Source organism: Protopterus annectens, chromosome 1.part1 (genome assembly GCF_019279795.1).
Source record: "Protopterus annectens isolate FY-2018-M chromosome 1.part1, PAN1.0, whole genome shotgun sequence".
Taxonomy (NCBI): Eukaryota; Metazoa; Chordata; order Ceratodontiformes; family Protopteridae; genus Protopterus; species Protopterus annectens.
The window spans coordinates 789,357,135-789,378,966 of NC_056726.1; the positions used below are offsets into that span (position 1 = coordinate 789,357,135).

Here is a 21,832-nt window from a genome sequence, read left to right on the forward strand (position 1 = left end):
CTAATGAAGTTCGCAGATGACTGTAAACTAGGAGCCACAGTCAAGTCCCGAAATGATGTGGACATCCTACACAAGGGCCTCACTGAGACAGATGCCTGGTGTCAGAGCCATGGCCTCAAGCTCAATGCCAAAAAGTGCAGTGGCATCCCTTTTTAAAAACTCTCTACCCATGAACTACCACAAAGGCAGCAATCGACTTAACACCGAATGCGTGATAAGAGACCTTTGGACCCAGGTGGACAGTAGTCTTTCCTTTGACAGTCACATTGTCACAGTAGTCAGGAAGTCCTTCTACGTGGCACACCTCATCATAAAAGGGTTCTCATCCAGGAAAAAAAGGTCATTGTTCGCTTCTACTCGACACTCATTAGACCCATTATAGAGTACAACGCCCCTTTTTAATGTACCTCACAAGACATCTGCAGCAGCTGGAAAGGACAGAGAAGTACCTGACAAAGAGGATTACTGGCCTCAAACAAATGCCCTACACTGACTGCCTCAAAAATCTCCAGCTTTACTTCGTAGCATATCGCCTGCTCCGAGATGATCTCTGCCTAACATATAAAGCTATGTCAAACCCAGAGCTGTTGGACATGCTACACCTAAAGAAATCCCAATCCCTCTGAGCTACACGCTAACTTTCTAGTACAATCACTGTATATTATTCTCATTAAAACAGTAACAGAAGTATAAATTCATATCAGAAGTAAAAAAAAAAAAAAAAATCCCACTAGACAATCAACAGCAATTGGTCATACTGCTTAATGTGTAGAAACAGTTTAGGGCAAATATTCCTTTCTATGTGTGCAGAAAACATTACCTGACCAATTCTCTATGTACCACTGGAGAAGTAAGATAGTTAGCAGGGGAGCTGCTGCTATCATCGTTAATGCCATTGCCGTCTTCATTCATTTGAACTTTTAGTGCTTTACTTGCACTGTGATGAAAGTCTGCCAATTCAACCAGTCGCTTTTTCATGTCATTTAGCAGGTTCATATGTGCAGGACTATGAAAAAAACGCTTTCCGATACAGCCACTTAAAGGTAACCTGAAAACAGAAATATACCCATTTGTTAATAAAAGCTTTTTTTTCTGGCTACACACCTTTCATATCCACATTTTGCAATAATATAATGCAGAGGAAAACTTAGGGAGTATATTTCCTAAAGAAACCATCATACTTTTATTTATTTTTGCATTTAAATACATTTTCACTACAAGTCAGATAATGTTAAAGTTATCCACAATAAAACAGTGAGCTTGTATAAAAAATATACACACACACATATACTTGGGTGTGTGTGTGTGTGTGTGTGTGTGTGTGTGTGTGTGTGTGTATATATATATATATATATATATATATATATATATATATATATATTTATAGGAACCTATCAGTTCCACGACAATCCACGACAACACACTTAACCGACGATCGGATTACCGAGACGAGATCGCCAACACAACACATCCCTGACAATGGTGAATAGTGGGAAATGGAATGTATTCCCATTTCGGCAATGTGGTGCAATCTCGAGTTGGTATATTTATGTAGGGGGGTGCAGCCCCCCCCTGCTATACATGTTTATTTTTGTTTTTTTAACTGTATTGCAGACATGGGAATGCATTCCTTTCCATAATACATATACTTATCATTGTCGGGGATGTGTTGTGTCAGCGATCTCGTCTCAGTGATCTGGTCATCGGTTATGTGTGTTTTCGTGGATATGACATGGATGCATATATATATATATATATATATATATATATATATACACACACACACACACACACACACACACACACACACACATATACATACATATATATAAAGGCGTCCTTTGAAATCTACAAGAAATATAAGTATTTTTATTCACTGTTCTGCACTTTTACACTGTGTATTACTGAATTCCTGCATACTTTTAACTGTTTTTGCCATTTTAAACTGTTTTGCTATTTTACTGTTTCAGACTTTTTTTCCTGCACTTTGTATTTTATAGAACTTGTGTATTTTATACCATAAGCAGATTCAGTTTTGCTGAATCTAGACAATATCTGAGCAGTAAAACCAGCCAGCTTACATTAAGAGGGCCCCCTGCACCCTTGTGGCAGAAGGGTGTAGCCTAGGACCCATCTGAGTTGGGGATTGTTGGAATAAGGCTCAGTATTCAACATTTCCATTGGCCAGCTTTTCTGAAAATTGCTTAATTTAGCTGGCATTTAAGCACCACTTTTGTAAGGGCTTCTGCTCAGTTTACAGCAGCTGCTCTAGGATTGGGTGCACTCTTTGATCTCTGGAGTGAATCCAAATGAAATCCGAGGCATCCTTTGAAACCTACAAAAATGTAAGTATTTTTATTTACTGTACTGCACTTTTAATCTGTGTAACTCTCTTTGCCATTTTAAACTGTTTTGCTGTTTCAATTGTTTTCTGTTTGAGACTGTTTTTCCTGCACTTAGTATTTTTCTAGTACGTGTGTGTTTTACAGCATAGGCTAGATTCAGATTTGCTCAATCTAGACCTTTTGGCATTATCTGAACACTAAAACCTGCCATCTTACATGCTTAATTAAGCTGCACATCAAACAATGGGGGATTAGAACTGCTCATTATAGACTCAAAGACTTAGAAAGTCAGTTTTTCCCTAGACAACTGCTTGTGAACCATCCTAGGCTTCCCTGTTTCTCAGTGCGCTACAAAGTTGCACACTGCTGCCCATAGAGCAACTCAGCTGCACATTTTTTTAGGCGTTGACACAGGCACCTACTCCCAAACCTCCATAGCTCAGTTGATTCGACTAGTTCCACAGCAGAACCAGTTCCATCCAGCCCTCTTCCCCACTAACAAAACAAACCTGATATAATGGATGGACAGTTTCCCACCATTTGTCCAGCCAGGCTGATGGTCATGGGCCATCCTGAGACAATGTAGCAACTTCCTCATGCATACTGACAGCCCATTACTCCTAAAACATAGTAATATAATATGTGAGAGATGTGTTTATACTATAAAGATGGAATCAATGCTCTCTCTTTCTCACAAAACAGCAAATCAGAAATGAAATGGGTTGTCAGCACACACTTCACATATTCCACAAACCAACAACAAAACAAATAAACCCAAATATGTGGAGGTACACACTAGAAGTACAACTAAAAGAACAGAGACCTCCCAACGCAAACCTTCCATACACAATGTAGTCCCACAACAGCATCCACTATACATATAAACACACACATCAGTGTCTCATTCAACAAACCCTATGGCAAAATACCTCAAAACCAAATGTTTTGATCATAGGCGACTCCATAGTGACACACACAGCTGGACATGGAGAATGTCACTGTCAGCAGCCTGTCAGGTGCCAGTACTCACCAAATCAGCCACAAACTCAAGTCTCTCAGCAACAAGTACTGTTATGACTCTGTCACAGTCCATGTTGGAGTGAATGACTTAACACATACCTCATTGGACTATATGAACAGAGACATGATTGAGCTTGCTGAATATGTGTCCCAGCCAGGTCTGTCCCTAGCCCTAAGCAGCATTCTACCTTCACCCAGGAGGCCTCACTACAAACAAAAAATGACTGACTTTAACAACTGGTTTAGTTTCTGTTGTCAATCTAGGGGGATTCAGTACCTGTCAGACTGGGATGACATGGTCACAAGACCACAGTGCTTCATCAGTGATGGTCTTCACCTGTCACCTCTTCGCGTTCGGTTACTGGCTAAGGTACTTTCTTCCCCCCATAGTGCCTTTTTTAGGCAATGTCATAAGAACAAAATTCCTGATGTAAAAACATCTTTTACAGACAAGCTCAAAGTTATGGAAAACACAGACGTCTGTGCAGTATCAGAAATATGGTTCAAGGCCACAGAGAGTACCCTGGCCATACAAGGCTACAAAGCCTTCCACATGTTCAGACAGCAAAATGAATGTAAAAGAACCAAGCAGGGAATGTATCCATCTTCATCAAAGACAAATACACCTCAAGACAGGTTATATAGTACAACTCCCAAGAGCTACTCCAAGTCTAGTTAACTGTAGGAAAGAGTCCCCTCCACATCATTGTTAGTTATAGGTCCCCCACCATGAACCAGGTAAACTACACTGCCTACCTGGACCTACTTGAGTCACTCACAATACAGCCAAACACGCAAGTCATGAATGACTTTAACTATCCCTCCATCGACTGGGCAACTTATACAAGCACTAACATGCTCACCCTAAGGTTCCCGGACTTTGTTAACACAAATGCTCTGGAACAGATAGTTGGCACCCCCACAAGGGGCTCAAATATCCTTGACCTAGTGCTCGCCAACATGGGAGATGGCTGCACCACCCCATGTGTGGGCCCTCCCTGGTAAGGTCAGATCACAAATCTGTTTTGTTCAAAGTAATGATCATGATCATAACTGACTTCCCCCTCACCCCACTCCCCCGGAGCAAAAAGGTTAAAAAAATTTTCTCCAAAGTAAACTATAGCCTCCTAACCACCTAAGCGATGGCATAAATAGTTTCAAACCCCCACTCACCACCAACAGCAGTGTCTCTCATACTGAGGAGTAAACTAATGTCTTGTACAAACACTTATACAGGTGTATAGACTCATACCTGAATGGATTAAATCAGGATTTTCACGAAAAAACAAGCCACCCTGCTGGACGTCTAGCATAAATAGGTTATACAACAAGAGAAAGAAACTGTTGACTAAGAAAAAGAAGGAAAGGTCTCAGCAGAGGAAAGACACCCTCCACAGCTCGAATAAGCAAATAAGACACCTTGTTTAGACATCTTGTTATGTCCTTCAGAGCTAAGTACGAAACCAAATTAACATCCCTGGCTAAGGATAATCACAAGGCATTCTATAGCTACATCTGAAATGTTAAAGGGAAGGCTCAGATTTGCTCTGAACTAGTAGTGGATGGTACCATTAATATGGAAACTAGGAAAATTGCAAATCTGCTAGCTGACAGGTTCAATGTAAACTTCACCTCCACTGTTCCCATTAATCATACACCAAAATATACATCTGTCACCAGTCCTCTACCTAGTATCTCCAGTAAGCAGGTCATATCCACCCTCTCCAAGGCCAACAATACAGCCTCTATGGAACTGGACAACATCCCAGGCTGCTTACTAAACTGTCTAAAACAGGAGCTGGTGGAACCACTAGATAATTTCTTCAAGCACAGTCTAAGTACTGGCTTTGTCCCACCCAAATGGGAAACTGCAACTATGATTCCTTTACACAAAGGGGTCCCCCAACTGACCCAGGGAATTACAGACCCATAAGCCTAAACAGCGTTATCTATAAGGCCATGGAAACAATCATCATGGAATTTATCACCAAGAATATAGGAGACCTTCAAATTCTTTAACCAAACCAATCTGGCTTAGTTAAAGGCTGGTCATGCTTGTTAAAACTGATGGAGTTATTTGAAAATGTCACCAAAGCCTTGGATGAAGGCAAAACGGTGCATACTGCCTACCTCGACTTAGCCAAGGCCTTTGACACTATCCCCCACTCAGACGTCATCGAAACTCAACCAGATGGGGATAAACCCATATGTCATTATGGTAGCAGACTGGCTCACTGACAGAAAGCATACAGTCAAAGTATTTACTCTCCAATAAAACTTAACTTTTTAGACAGGTAAAACTCAAGTTACCTAAAGTTCACATCTAACTCCTCTAGTGCACACTGCAGTGTTTAGGATAAACCATTTTTTTTTTCATCTTACCTTTAAGCATTCCTGTGACTAGCACTTGCTCTAAAACCTGCTAGAATGCACTAGAAAGTCTTAAACTGATACAAGCACTCAACTCTCCTTGTTAATAAGGACAAATTAATCGTAGGCACTAAACAGCCAATAATTGCAAATAACTTGCTAAGGTAAGGGAAAACAGCTCTTGTACTTTACAAAAAAAAGCACCAAAGCAGGCATGTCCAAGGGTCAGCTTCCAGTGATTTCTCCTGCCCACTTGGTGAATCTGGGCATACTGGGACAATTCAGCAATTGCCTCATGTACATAGATAACACTCCCCTTCTACCACCCAACACTACAATCTGCGAGCAATGCACTTACATAGCCAAACTGGAAGCAAAGCTCTCTCCACCCAAGATTGTGCTAGAGAGTCAAGAGGAGAAGGTTAACACCCACAAAACACCTCAAGCAACACATAGCCCTTCTAAACCTACACCACCAACACCATCACATACCAATACTAAACCCTCATATGCGGAGGCCATTAACAGTAACCTGCCCAAGCAACAAGGACCTCCAAAGCTGAAATGCAAACAAGCACCAATCACAACCAAAGTGTCACATACCTCAACACCAGTGTGCCACCCAACAACAGCCCCTAAGGCAAGACAACGTACCCAACACTTTAGTCATAGGTGACTCTATAGTTAGACACACTGATGTTCCACTCACCAGGCTAAACAAGGAGAAAATTACAGTCAGCTGCGTGTTGGGTGCCAGGATCTGCCACATAATGCATGCACTCAAGTCACTCCACAACAAGTACAAATATGACTGTCATTGTCCATGTTGGAGTGAATGACCTGAGACGTACCTCCCTGGACTACATGAAAAGAGACATGGAAGAGCTCTCGGATCATGTGGCCCAGGCAGGTATGACCCTAGCCCTGAGTAGCATCCTGCCTTCGCCCAGAATGATACCACAGTATAAGGACAAAATGACTGACTTCAACAATTGGCTAAGCTTCTGGTGTCATTCAAAGGGGATCCAGCATTTGTCTGCCTGGGATGACATGATCGACAGACCACGATGCTTTGCCAGAGATGGTCTGCACCTGTTGCCCCAGGGATTCAGGTTATTGGCTAAGGCTCTTGGCACCACTATAGTGCCTTTTTTAGGCAAAGTTCCAAGGACAAAACCACCACCACAACAGGTATAAGCATGCAAAATCTGAAGGTAATGCTACTCGATGCTAGAAGTCTAAACCTCAAAATGCACTTTCTCCAGGTACTCCTAAAAATGGAGAATATCGATATCTGTGCAGTAACTGAGACCTCGTTCAAGGCTCCAGAGAGCACCCCTGCATTACCAGACTATAATTCATACCTTTCGGCCACCAAACCAGGACCAAAACACTAAAGGTGGAGGAGTGTCAATATTCACCAAGGATATTCACACCACCACGCAAGTTGCCCAGCATAATGCATCTGAAATTCTCCAGGTGCAACTAACAACTAGGTAAGACTGCAATCCAAACTGTAGCTTGCTACAGATCCCCCATCATGCCCCAAGATTCTCACTACACCTTTCTAAACATACTGGAAAATATTAAGGTACAACCAAAACCCTAACACTAGGTGATTTCTACTACCCTGCCATTAACTGGGAAAACTACTCATGTACCAACACCTTTGTCCAACGGTTCTTGGAATTTATAAATTCCAATGCCCTGGATCGGCTAATGCATAGCCCCACTAGGGGCTCCAATATCCTAGACCTGGTCATTACCAACATGGGAAATCGAAGCTCCACACCTATGGTCACCCCCTCACTGGCCAGCTCTGACCATAAGCTAATCATCCTTGACATCCACGTCCCACTCCCACCCCCACCTCCGGTAAGGAAACCTGCGTAAAAAAACTTCTCCAAAGCTAACTTTATGCTACTCAAGTCAGAAGTGACAAACGTCATGACACCCATGCAGACAGGAACTGAAGGTTCGACTGCTGAATCTTACACTAAGGCACTGTACGAGCACACCCACTGGTGCATGAATCGTGCTATCCCAAATGGAACCAAGATGTTTTCCTCCAAAAAAAGGAAGCCAATCTGGTGGTCCTCTGCCATAAACAAACTTTACAACAAAAGGAAGAAACTGTTGCAGAAAAGAGGAAAATCCCAGGATGTAAAAAACTCCCTTACCAGCCTCAGTAAGAAGCTGAGATCCCTCATAAAATCCTCAAAAGCAAGTTACGAAAATAAAATTACCAAAGTTTGCAAAGGCAACTACATGACATTCTACAGCTATGTCAAGAATCTAAATGGCAATGCTCAGATCTGCTCTGAGCTACAACAGAATGGCATTAAATATACTGATCCCAAGGATATTGCCAATATCCTGGCAGATCGATTCAGTGCCAACTTCATCCCCCCCTCACCCCCTAAAGGGCCCATCTCAATACCGAAAGATTGCCAAATTCTGGTAATAATGGCCACACAGGTAAAAAAACACACTCGCCAAAGCTAAGACTACAGCATCCTTGGGACCAGACGACATCCTGGGGTGTGTACTACATAAACTACAAAATGAACTGGCACCTCACCTTAGTGTCATGTTTAATCATAGCCTCACCTCAGGCTTTGTGCCCACTGAGTGGCGCACAGCTACAGTTATCCCATTCCACAAGGGGGATCCACCTTGGATTCTGGGAACTACCGCCCCATCAGTCTGACGAGCCTGATCTGCAAGGCCATGGAACTTATTATCATGGAACTTATAAACAAAGACATTGGCAATCTTCAAACACTCAACACCACCCAGTTTGGGTTTGTGAAGGGCCGACCTTGTCTCCTGAACCTAACTGACTTCTTCGAATCAGTTTACAGAGCTGTGGACGAGGGTAAGGTGGTCCACACAGCCTATCTGGACCTCACCAAGGCCTTCGACACCATCCCCCACTCTGGAATCATAGATAAACTTACTAAGCTGGGCATTAATCCCTATGTCACTTGATGGGTTCCCAACTGGCTTACTGAGACAACCCACACTGTAAGAGTAGCCAACTCCAAATCCAGCTCCAGACAAGTGACAAGTGGAGTACTTCAGGGTTCAGTCCTGGGACTACTCTTGTTTAGCATCTACTTCTCTGAAATACAGGCTAACACTAAGGGACTCTGGCTAACAAAGTTCGCAGATGACTGCAAATTGGGAGCCATTATTGAATCCCCAAATGATGTGAATATTTTACATAAGGGCCTTACAGAAACAGATGCTTGGTGCCAAAGCCATTTAGGTCTGGGCTCTGGCTGGGCCATTCCAAAACTTTAATTTTCTTCTGGTGAAGCCATTTTGTTGCTGATTTGGATGTATGCTAGGGGTCATTATCGTGTTGAAAGGTGAACTTTCTCTTCATTTTCAGCTTCCTAGCAGATGCCTGAAGGTTTTGGGCCAAAAGTGACTGGTATTTGGAACTGTTCATAATTCCCTCCACCTTGACTAAAACCCCATTTCCAGCTGAAGCATAATACTGCCACCACCATGCTTCACCATGGGAATGGTGTTCTTTTGGTGAGGTGAAGTGTTGTTTTTGCGCCAAACATATCTTTTGGAATTGTGGCCAAAAAGTTCAACCTTGGTCTCATCAGACCATAACACATTTTCCCACATGCTTTTGTTTTGCAAATTTCAACCAAGCCTGGATGTTTTTCTGTGTAAGAAAAGGCTTCCATCTTACAACCCTACCCTATATACCAGATATATGGAAGAATACAGGAGATTGTTGTTACATGTAGTACACAACCATCACTTGCCAGAAATTCCTACAGCACCTTCAGTGTTGCTGTAGGTCTCTTGTCAGCCTCCCTGATCAGTTTTCATCTCGTCTTTTCATCAATTTTGGAGGGACGTCCAGTTCTTTGCAATGTCACTGTTGTCCCATATTTTCTCCACTTTTTGATGACTGCCTTCACTGTGTTCCATGGTATATCCCATGCTGTGGAAAATTTTTTTCTACCCTTCTCTTGACTGATACCTTTCAACAATGAGATCCCTTTGATGCTTTGTAAACTCTCTGCGAACCATGACTTTTGCTGTAGCAGGCAACTGAGTAAATGTCAGGAAACTCCTACTAGGTCAGCTGAACTTTATTTGCGGTTAATCAGAGTCTTTTTAATTGATGGCAGGTGTGTACCCAGGAAGACTGAATGCTGTAATTAAATCAAAAGGTGCTTCAACAAAGTATTAGTTTAAGGGTGTGCACACTTTTATAACGATCTTATCATACTTTTATTTTTTATAGTTTTTCCCCTAAGAGATTTGTTTGTTTTTCAACTGAATATTACCAGGTTATAGGCCACATTAAAGGTGGGAAACGTTTTGAAATGATTTATTGTGATCTCATTTTTATATCACAAAATCCTGGTATTTTAACATGGGTGTGTACACCTTTTATATCCACTGTGTGTGTGTGTGTGTGTGTGTGTGTGTGTGTGTGTGTGTGTGCGTGTGCGTGCGTGTGCGTGTATATATATATATATATATATATATATATATATATATATATATATATAGGTCCCCTTTAAAACATCTAAAACATATAACATCTAATTTCATAACACTGAGACCCGAACATCTAAAACCCAAAACATTTAAAACCCATAACATCTAACAGTACAAATCACATGAAAATAATATCCCCTCCACATATAATGACCCAAACTACCAAACACACTTTTTTCTATGTTTCAGCAGGGGGGCTTGATACAGTGGAGTTAGGAAATTAAAATTTTCCCACTGTAGTGCGATCTTGGAGTTGATATATTTAATTTACGGGGGTGTGTGGGGGGTGGAACCCCCCACTTGGGGAGTGCAGGGGGGCTTGCCCCCTTGCAGAAATTTAGTAATAAGTGTGTTTGGTAGTTTGGTGTCATTATGTGTGGAGGGGATGTTATTTTCTTGTAATGTGTAGTGTTAGACGGTATGAAATTCGATGTTATGGGTTTTAGATGTTCTGGTCTCAATGTTATGAAATTAGATGTTATGGGTTTTAGATGTTTCAAAGTAGACCCATATATATATATATATATATATACACACACATATACATACATATGTATTTATGTACATACGTGTATGTATATATGTATATATATATATATATATATATATATATATATATATATATATGTGTGTGTGTGTGATACACACACACACACACACACACACACACACACACACACACACACACACACCTTCTCTCTTCCTTTCTAAGCAAAGAAAACAAGCTGTTCCTACCCTTTTTATACACAAAAATGTCAGGAGAATAAATGCACTGGCCTCATACAAGACAACCTTAACAGCTAGTTTAAAATTTCATCATCTACACAAAAGTGTATGTGGACCTTGTCGAGCTCAAGAGCAATGCACACTTCTAAACAAAGATGCAGTTGTACTTGTTGGAAGTTGTACTTTTAAAAGTGTGTTTCTTTTTTTTTTCTTCTTCTTCCCCTTTTGGAACAAAAAGACAAAGCTAGTGACATGGAATGCATACTGATGTGCTGCTGTTTTTTAGCAGTTTCGACTGCAAAGAAATGAGGGGGTATTCAGAACTTCACTGTAAATTACAGTCTGTAACTGTGCTTGTGCATACTCCTTGTTAAGCACAGCATAAGAAATGGGGAAGTCAATACCTGTGCTTGACGCTGCAATCTACATCACAAACAACACAGCAGCTTTTTATGGTGGTGTTTTTAATGTATTTTGCTAATCTGGAATACTGTCTGTGAACTGGGTTTGGTGGCTGGAGCAGAACTTATTAAGCACACCATAACAAATGGGGCAGTCAATACTTGTGCTTGACGGTGCAATCTACATCGCAAACATCACAGCAGTTTTTTATGGTGGTGTGGCTGACAAATAATCAACTACTTCTCAACCCTAAAAAACAAAATATTTTAGTCTTCCTTCGCAAATCCCTACAGTAATACAAAATACCTTCACAGTATCTTCTCTTAATAATACACTGATCTCTGTAGTACCACATACTAAACTTCTTGGCGTAATCATAGATGACCAACTAAAGTCTGACATGCAAATTCAGCAAGCCATCAAAAAGAAAAACTTGGTCTCTTATACAGACATAAAAAATACCTCACTAACAGCGTTAAACATTCTCTAGCACAGACATTCCTTCTCCCAACCTTACTTTATGCAGCCCGTATTCTCACCAATATTCAATCCAATCTTTTTGTTAAACTTGAAACCACTTACAACAAAATAGCCAAATGTGCTGCCAACCTTCCCTGTCACTCTCAGCACTGCACAGCTTTGAAAAGCCTACAATGGCTTGACCTCCATAACCAACTCGTTCTTCCCCAAGTCCACCTCACACACTCTCTCTTAATCCCCCCAATTTCCTGCCCTCATGGACCTCATCACTCCCTACTCTCATAAGCATAACCTACGCAGCACAGACTTACACCTCTCAGGCATCTACAAATCTAATAAAAACATTGGCAAGCTTTTATACATCCACTCCATCACCACTGCCTGGAACAAACTTCCCCTGTCTCTAAGAACTAACAGCAACTTCCTCAACTTCAAAAAACTTCTAAAGGACCTATTTACTAAATCCTGGACCTGTCCTTGTCCTACTCCCACCTGAACTACTCCCTCTCCTCTTTTCCCTTTCACTTTACTTCAACTTCTCATTTTAGGTCCTTATGACATCTACCAACCATGAATCTCTCCCTGAAGGTAATTGTTACTTGGAAACTAACTTTTCTATTATATATTTTATATAGTTAATATGTACCAAGGCTGTTTTGAAACCTCAGTATTAGTCCTGCATTCTAACATCCTCATTTATAAACATGCATTTTGTTTTGCCTGTGTATACATCTGTATATTAATATGTATGATGTTTGTTTCTGGTATCTATCTTTGGAGCTTTTCTCCTTGGGTCTCCGCTGAAACCAACCTGCTTAACAAATGTCAAATAAATAAATAAATATTTTGGACATCTGAAATATTGTCTGTAAACTGGGTTTGGTGGCTGGAGTAGAAAATTGTGGGCCAATTATGGAAATGGGAGAAAATCAAAGAAATAGCAGGAGTATCAGATCCATGACTTTCCACTGTTCCTAGTCATTGCTACTGCTTCAGATGTGTATTCTTGTACATTATTTTGGAATATTCAGGCATGTTCTGTTGGAGTAATTATGCCACGTTACAAACATCAGTGCATTTGTTTATTCAGAGTACACTTCCTACTTTCACAGCTGAGAAGAAAAGTCCAGAAAGAAGTGGCCCCAGCAGACATCAATGAGGGACAACACCGTGACCCCAATCAGCATGGACAGATACTTCCTTGACTTGTATTCTGTTACTTAGCCTGTGTTTTGACTACTAAATTAAGTACTAACCAACACTGAATTATTTTAATTTGTCAACTATTCCCTTAAGTGGAACAGTGGTGAATGCCTTAATAAGGATGAGCAATGTACTAGCTGCGCTCTACCCTGTTTAACAAAGAGTAAACAAAAAAAGTTCTTCACCAAGTGCTGTGGTTATGCCCTCAAAGAATGCCACCAGATTTAAAAGGCAAGACTACTCCTTAACAGACGCATACTGTACTGTATCTAACAGAAGTAGGTTTCCCCATGTCATTCTGGATAAGTTTCACTATGACTATTCTCCCCAGGAACGTACATACCCTACTATGCTGATGCATTTAAAACTGAGTCTCTCATGACCTTCTCTCTCATTTCTAAACCTGTGACACTGAAGCCTGTCATTATAGGTCAATGAATGTCCGCATGCTAACATGTTGTTTAACCTAAGATGAGTTATCTCAGTTTCTTCTTCACTCTGTGTAGTCAAACAGTGGGTATGTTCCCAAGGAACTAAGAAGTTTAATTTTGCATATGGCAGCTATTATCACAACAGTTAAATAACGTAGGTCTCCGCCTTTCTCTATAGCACACACAGTTCTTCATTTACTATAAAGTTTTCACAAAACTTCAACTTTCCAGTTCTGTGCTGGTACATATAGTAAATAATGTGCAAATGCTGAAAAACCAAGTTCTGCAATATCTTCTTGTCAAAAGAGGAAAATAAAGCATAATAACAATAGTAAAGACTGGTGAGATTATTTGCGTTTTTTTACAGGAAAAGCTCCCCCATCTGCCATAAGGTTAGTTTGCTTTGCTTTCTTGTATTTTGTATTACTTCATTACCTTCTTCTATTTCGTATACTGTGATTTGTTTTCTTTACACTGTTTTACTTATATTCTGCTTTTAATTGCATATTAAAACTAGGAAAGAGACCACAGCTGTGCTTCTTGTGAGTCACACAGAGTTTTTTCCCACCCTCCTGTCCTGTTCTGTTCTTAAACACAACTGTCTTTCTAGTTGTCTGCCCCTTATGTTAACTTGACCACACATCTCCTTCCCTCTCCCCTTTCATTGGCTGTTGTGAGCAAGTGCAAAATAATCATTTTGTGAAATCACTCTTATTCAACTATTTAAATTTATTTGCCATCTCACTGTATTCCATATAACCAGAATACAAAGTATCCACCCCCTTTCAATCTATCTTGCACTTTTAAGATTAGTGGCTCTCCACTTAGCTAAAGCTTGTTACCCCCTCTTTCATATCTAACTGCTTAGTCCACTCTGCACTGCTTAGGATATTAACCCATTTTTTTCCACCTTAACTTTAAAATCTGCAACATCTATTGCAAGACTACAAGTATTGGAAAGTCCACACTCTACCTCTCAGTAGTCATATCTTGGGATTAGTGCTTCTGTATTTTTCCTGGTGAAAGTAGGAACACGGGGCATTATTTCCTGGAGACTGCTGATCACCGGAAAGCCTAATAACTGCTTCATAGGTGACAGCTTGGAATTTGTGCTTGTATTCTGCTCTTGGTGAGAGAAGGAGCACAATGCATTGATTCCTGTTTCTGGTTGAGCAGTGAGTGCCTGTGCTTGACATTCCTCATTGGTTGGACTCTATTCAAAGCTTCTACCAGGAAAAGTCTAAAACAAGCCTACACACCCTTGCATCATCTGGGACAAGACTGTGGATCACCAAACAGGCTGTGGACTGGCTGCTTCTCATCTTGGGAGTGGTGTTTCCTTCTGATGTGAGAAGAAGCAAAGGAGCATTGTATCCCAGCACAGTGAAGCTGTGGTGAGACCAGAACTAGCTGCAGCCAGGCAGTAGCCATTCATGTGACTTCCCTCTTTTCATCACTGTTGACAAGCTAATTCTTTGTTTTCAGCAAGTACTGCTTAATTTGTTTCCAACTTCAGAAAATCTGTCTACATATGTCATCCTTAAATTTTCAGGGTCTACTTTTTAGTTTCCTTCAAGTGTTTGGCAGTGCCCTGCATAGACACAGACATCTTGAGTGACATTTTTGCTGTAAAAAAAAAAATGAAATGTCACCAATACCTAGTTGCATACAGAACAACTAGTTTGCAGTAACAAGCAGTCCCTAGAGTTGCAAGCCAGATATGCCTGACATTGCTTTATATTCTAACTCCAACTGTCTAATCAATAAAAATGGGTCTGTTGCCATGGATATGAACTTTCCTACTATCTCCATTACCAGCTTGGTGGATATGGTGGCCCAAGGCAATGTAGAAATTGTCTTATATTTACTGACAAACAGTTTATTCTCAAACAAACTGATATGGTATGTGAGAGATGTATTTATACAATGTTAATGGAGACAAAGCTCTCACGTAAAAGTACTGCTAATGTCAATAAAGTTGTCAATAGTACACATGCTGCACCCATCAAACACAATTCAAAGCATATAGATCCAAATATGCTGAGCCATGTAAATGTAACCTTCCTAAACCCCAAAGACCTCCCAGATGAAATACACATAACAAATACCCTCAGCAGCCTCAAATGCATTCCTTTAAAACAACACCCACATCAACACATATAGCCACAACTCACACAGCCTCTAGTCCTAAGCCCATAAGGCAAGCCACCACACACTCAAACATTCTGGTCATTGGAGATTCCATTGTGAGACACACTGAAGTCCCTCTCACCAGGCTGAGTAAGAAGAAAGTCATGGTCAGTTGCTTATCAGGGGCTAGGATCCGCCACATTACACACGCACTCAGGTCACTGGACCACAAGTACCAGTATGACTGAATCATAGTCCATGTGGGTGTAAATGAACTAAAACGTGCCTCCCTAGACTATATGAAGACAGACAACATGGAGCCCTCTGAATATATGTTCCAGCCAGGTATGAGCCTAGCATTTTTACCCTCTCCAAGTTTGATGCCACAATATGGACAAAAGATGACTGACTTTAATACTTGCCTTAATTTCTGGTGTCATTCTAAGGGGGTGCAATATTTGTCAGTATGGGAGGATATGGTCAACAGGCCACGCTGCTTTGCCAGATATGGTCTACACATCTCCTCTCTAGGCTTTTGAATATTAGCTAACACACTGTCTTCCCCCATAGAGCCTTTTTTAGGCAATGCCAAACTGAAAGTACTTCCAACATAGTAAATCAAAACCAAGAAAATCTAAAAGTATTACTGCTCAGTGCTAGAAGTCTAAACAAAAAACTCCACTCCCTAGAAGCTGTCTTCACCCTAGAGAATGCTGACATCTGTGTTGTCACTGACACATGATTTAAAGCCGTAGACAACACACTACAATGCAAGGTTATAATGCGTTCCACACATTTAGACCAGCTACTACACAGACAGGGACTAAAGGTGGAGGGTGGCTTGATTTACATAAAAAATAAGTATACCTCAAGTCTGGTCAAAGAGGACAGTTCACTTGAGCTGCTACATGTTCAAATCACCATAGGCAAAATCCAATACCATTGCCTTGCAAGCTATATGTCTCCTGCTATAACCTAGGAAACCCATACCATGTATTTAAACTTATTGGAAATCCTCACCATTAATCTCAATGCCAGTTCATGGGCTACTTTAATTACCCCACTATTAATGAGGAATCCTATATGACACCAAAAACACACGCATGGAGATTCTTGGATTTTGTAAACACAAACTCCCTGGGCCAGATTGTTAATACACCAACTAGGGGTGCACCCATACTGGATCTGGTCTTCACGAATATGGGAGAGTGCTGCACACCATCTAGTGTAATGTTTTCCCTGGTAAGGTCAGACCACAAAATGGTCTCCTTTGAAGTAACAATAAAACTTGGACCCCCAGCTAACTCTGGAAGTTTCAGGAATTACTTTAAGGCTAACTTCCTGCTATTAAGTGATAACCTGACAAAAATTCAACCCCCATTAACCCTTAGAACACTGCTGCCTATGCAGAACTGTTCACAGAAACCCTATACAATCATGCTGCAAAGAGACAGGAATAAGTACAGAATGAACTTGAAAAACAAGTCACCTTGGTGGGATCACAACATCTACAGGCTGTATAAAAGAAGGAAGAAAATCATGGCAAAAATCAGTAGGTGCAGGACCCAGAAGGTTAAAAGCACTCCCATCAAACTGAACAAACAAATCAGAGGTCAAAAAGTCTACAAAAGGCCAAATTTGAGGTAAATTTGGCCTCCCAAGCCAAAGGCAACCATAAGGCATTCTTTAACTATGTCCACAACTTCAAATGCAATACACAAATGTGTGCAGAGCTCACTGTAAATGGAGCCACATATGCTGAACAAGAAGATATAGAAAACCTACTGGCCGATAAATTCAGCTCCAGTTTTACCCCTCTCTCTCACTCAACCTTTCCTCAGGAAATACCATCAAATATAACTTCCCCTGCTATTACTAGGGAACAGGTCCTCAATACTCTAAGGCCAAGAACACTACATCAATGAGCCCAGACAATATCCCAGGATGCCTTCCAAGTAGCATGAAATATGACCTAGCAGGCCATTTGGAATTGCTATTTAACTGTAGACTCCATACAGGCTTCATGAATGGAGAAAAGCAACAGTTATCCCTCTGCGCAAAGGTGGGCCATGTGGACCCTGGAAACTAGAGAGGCAGAAGTCTCACTAATCGTATATGCAAAGCCATGGAAAAAATTATCATGGAAATGATCAAGAATTGCGTAGTAAACCTCCAGACTCTGGACTCAACCCAGTCTGGTTTTGTCAAGGGCAGATCATGCCTAATCAACATGGTGGACTTTTTTGATCGGTCAGCAAAGCAATAGATGAGGGCAAAATAGTTCATACTGCCTATCTTGACCTGGCCAAGGCATTTGACAATACCTCACTCGGGCATTGTTGATAAACTCAAGAGGTTAGATACAAAACCTGTGCGTCACCCAGTGGAAGTTCAACTGGGTCACACACATGACCCAGGAAGTTAGAATTGGGGAGTCCACCTCTACAAAGAGGCCAGTCACAAGTGGAGTCCCACTAAAGTCAAGGACAATGTCAATGGTCTTTGGCTAATTAATTTTGCAGATGACAGTAAATTAGGAGTTCTCATTGAATCCACACTGATACAAATGTTCTCCAGGAAAGGCTGACACAGACAAACAACTGGTGTCAGAGCCATGGACAAACTAAATGCAAAGAAATGCATAACAGTAGCCTTTGGAAAGTCATCTACACCTGGTAACTATCATAATGGCAACACACCCCTTAAAGTTGACCCAGTAGTCAGGGACTTAGGAACACACACAGACAGTAATCTAGCATTTGACCATCGCATATCTACAGTAGTGAGGAAATCATTCTATGTCGTATAAACAAAGGTATGGCATCTATGTCCAAGGAAGTCATTGTTCCACTATATTCGGCATTCGTCAGACCTATCGAGTGCAATGCTCCCTTTGGTATATACCTAACCAGGCATATCTAACAATTGGAATGTCCACAGAGGTTCCTCAATAAAACAATCAAGGTGCTAGTAAAATGTCCTATGCAGACCACCTCAAGGCTCTATCTCTGTATTCTATCTCCTACAGTCTTGTTGAGGGGGAAACCTATGCCTGGCATACAGGGTATTGTCCGACCCCACACTGAAGTATCTCCTGCATATCCACAAAACAAACAGCATCAGGATTATCAGTTCTAAAGACTTAAACTTTGCCTCTGATATAAATAAGACCTGCTGGAGAGAAAGGTATGTATCCCAGAGACTGCCCCGTACCTGGAACAGGCTCCCATCTATGTGAAGCAGAGCTTCTCCCTAACCCAATTCAAGTCTAACTTGGACAACTGGATGGGGAACAGGAAATCCATCCCTGTTTTGGAACCTTTGTCTCGAATGGACAAAGGCAACCTGTAAATGGTTCATCTCCCAGGCCCCTGCTTGTAAATTGTTAATACTGACAAAAATACAATATTAAAATAAATAGTTTTTAAATAAACATAAGAAAGACAAAGAGGATAACAAATCATTACCAACATGAGTGACCGGTGTTCCACACCTGAAGTCAACTCCTCATTGGTCCGATCGGACCATAAGCTAATTGCCCTTAATATCCATATCCCGCCCCCACCCCCCCACCCCCCCATTAAGGAAACCACGTTAAAAAATTTCTCCAAAGCCAACTTCATGCTTCTTAAGACAGAAGTGGTGAACTTCATGACACCCATGCAGATGGACAATACAGTTACAACTGCTGAATCCTACACAAATGCACTCTATAAGCACTTACACGAGTGCATGGATCGTGCTATCCCAAACAGAACAAAGACGCTATCCTCCAAAAAAAGGAAGCCAATCTGGTGGTCCCCTGCCATAAACAAACTGTACAACAGAAGGAAGAAACTGTTGCAAAAGAGAGTAAAATCCCATGAGTGGAGGAGCTCCCTGGTCAGCCTCAGTATGAAGCTGAGATCCCTTATAAGATCCTCCAAAGCCAGCTACGAAAACAAAATCGCCACTAATTCTAAGGACAAGCACAAAGCATTCTGTAGCTATGTCAAGAATCTCGATGGCAACACCCAGATCTGCTCTGAGTTATAGCACAAAGGCACAAAAATTACAGAACCAACTGATATTGCCAACATCCTGGCGGATAGGTTCAGTGCTAACTTTAACCCCCCCCCCCACCCCCTAAAGGGCCCATATCTATACAGGAAGAATGCAGAGTCCCTGTAATCACAATTACGCAGGTAAAAGCTGCACTCTCTAAAGCCAAAAACACAGCATCCATGAGACCGGACAACATCCCAGGCTGCGTTTCACACGAACTTCAGAATGAAATGGCTCCCCACTTAAGCACCATGTTCAATAATAGCCTCGCATCAGGCATTGTGCCCACTGAATGGCACACAGCAACAGTTATCCCACTCCACAAAGGGGGAGCCACCACTGATCCCGGGAACTACCGACCTATTAGCCTGATGAGCCTAGTCTGCAAGGCCACGGAACGTATCATCATGGAACTCATAAACAAAGACACTGGTAACCTCCAAACTCTGGATCCCACCCAGTTCGGGTTTGTGAAATGCAGATCATGCCTCCTGAATCTGATCGACTTCTTTAAGGCAGTCACCAAAGCAGTAGATGAGGGTAAGGTGGTTCACACAGCCTATCTTGACCTCGCCAAGGCTTTTGACACCATCCCCCATTCTGGAATTATAGCTAAACTCACTAAACTATGTATAAATCCCTACGTCACAAGATGGGTTGCCAACTGGCTCACTGACAGAACCCACACTGTAAAAGTTGCAGACTCCAAATCTGACCTCAAAGCAGTGACAAGTGGAGTACCACAAGGTTCCATCCTGGGACCTCTCCTGTTTGGTATCTACTTCTCTGAAGTACAGGCTAACACAGAAGGCCTCTGGCTAACGAAGTTCGCAGATGACTGCAAACTAAGAGCCATCCAAATGACATGGACATCCTACAGAAGGGCCTCGCTGAGACAGATGCCTGGTGTCAGAGCCATGGCCTCAAGCTCAATGCCAAAAAGTGCAGTGTCATCCCCTTTGGTAAAAACTTTGTATCCATGAACTACCACATAGGCAGCAATCAGCTTAATACCGAATGTGCGATAAGAGACCTACCTTGGCACCCAGGTGGACAGTAGTCTCTCCTTTGATAGTCACATCACCATAGTAGTCAGAAGTCCTTCTATATGGCACACCTCATCATAAAAGGGTTCTCATCCAGGAAAAAAGAGGTAATTTTTTCCCCTCTACTCGACACTCATTAGACCCATTATAGAGTACAACACCCCTTTTGGAATGTACCTCACAAGACATCTGCAGCAGCTGGAAAGGCCACAGAAGTACCTCACAAAGAGGATTACTGGCCTCAAACAAATGACCTATACTGACCGCCTCAGAAAACTCCTGCTTTACTCTGTAGCATATCGCCTACTCTGAGGTGATCTCTGCCTAACTTATAAAGCTATGTCAAACCCAGAGCTGTTGGACATACTACACCTAAAGAAATCCCAATCCCTCTGAGCTACACTCTCTAGGGACCTAAACCTTGTCACCACAATAAACAGGACATGCTGGAGGGATAGATTCCTGTTCCAGAGATTTCCCATACTCTGGAACAGGCTACCGATCTATGTCAAGCAAAGTTTTTCATTAGCACTCTTCAAGAAAAATCTTGATGAGTGGATGGGAAATAGGAAATACACCCAGGAGATCACTTATGTGTCTCTGCTTGACAGTGGCACAGGAAAATAACTTTCTTGGGTGGCGTAAGCCAGGGAACCTTGTTGGCTAGGCTTACGTAGGCCCTTGGGCCGATAGCCTAGTACCTGCCTATGAACCTATGAAATACAATAATAAAATGAGTGGAAGAGAATCTGGAAATGGGGCTTACCTGAGCAGTAAGCCAAAAAAATCAGCACTGGACCATGTGAAGAGTCAGTGGACTTTCTTCTTCGGATGGCAGAAAAAGACTGAATACTCACTTCCTGTGACAAGATATGTTCAGCCAATCAGCAGTCACTGGAAGAGAGAGGGAGGGGAGTCTGAGCTTTTGAAGCTAGCCAATACTAGACTACCTTGACTGGTAACCTAAAATGCCAATGTGTGGGGATGATTAACATCTTATGAAAGTATTTAATCATGTCTACACATAGCAATACAAACACATATGCAAAGGTAGAGAGAGAGTGTCTCTCTCTGACACACACATACGCACACACACGCA

The 21,832-nt window shown here is 41.6% G+C and overlaps 1 protein-coding gene across 2 annotated transcripts in view; it reads right to left on the reverse strand.

Annotated features, from left to right (window-relative positions):
- EPG5 (ectopic P-granules autophagy protein 5 homolog) overlaps window positions 1–21,832 on the reverse strand; it is a 2,535,958-nt gene that overhangs the window by 1,196,576 nt on the left and 1,317,550 nt on the right. For both annotated transcript variants that reach the window (XM_044078183.1, XR_006365599.1), the window contains exon 23: window positions 821–1,048. In XM_044078183.1, coding sequence (XP_043934118.1) covers window positions 821–1,048 — 228 coding nt within the window. The remainder of the gene's footprint in view (window positions 1–820; window positions 1,049–21,832) is intronic.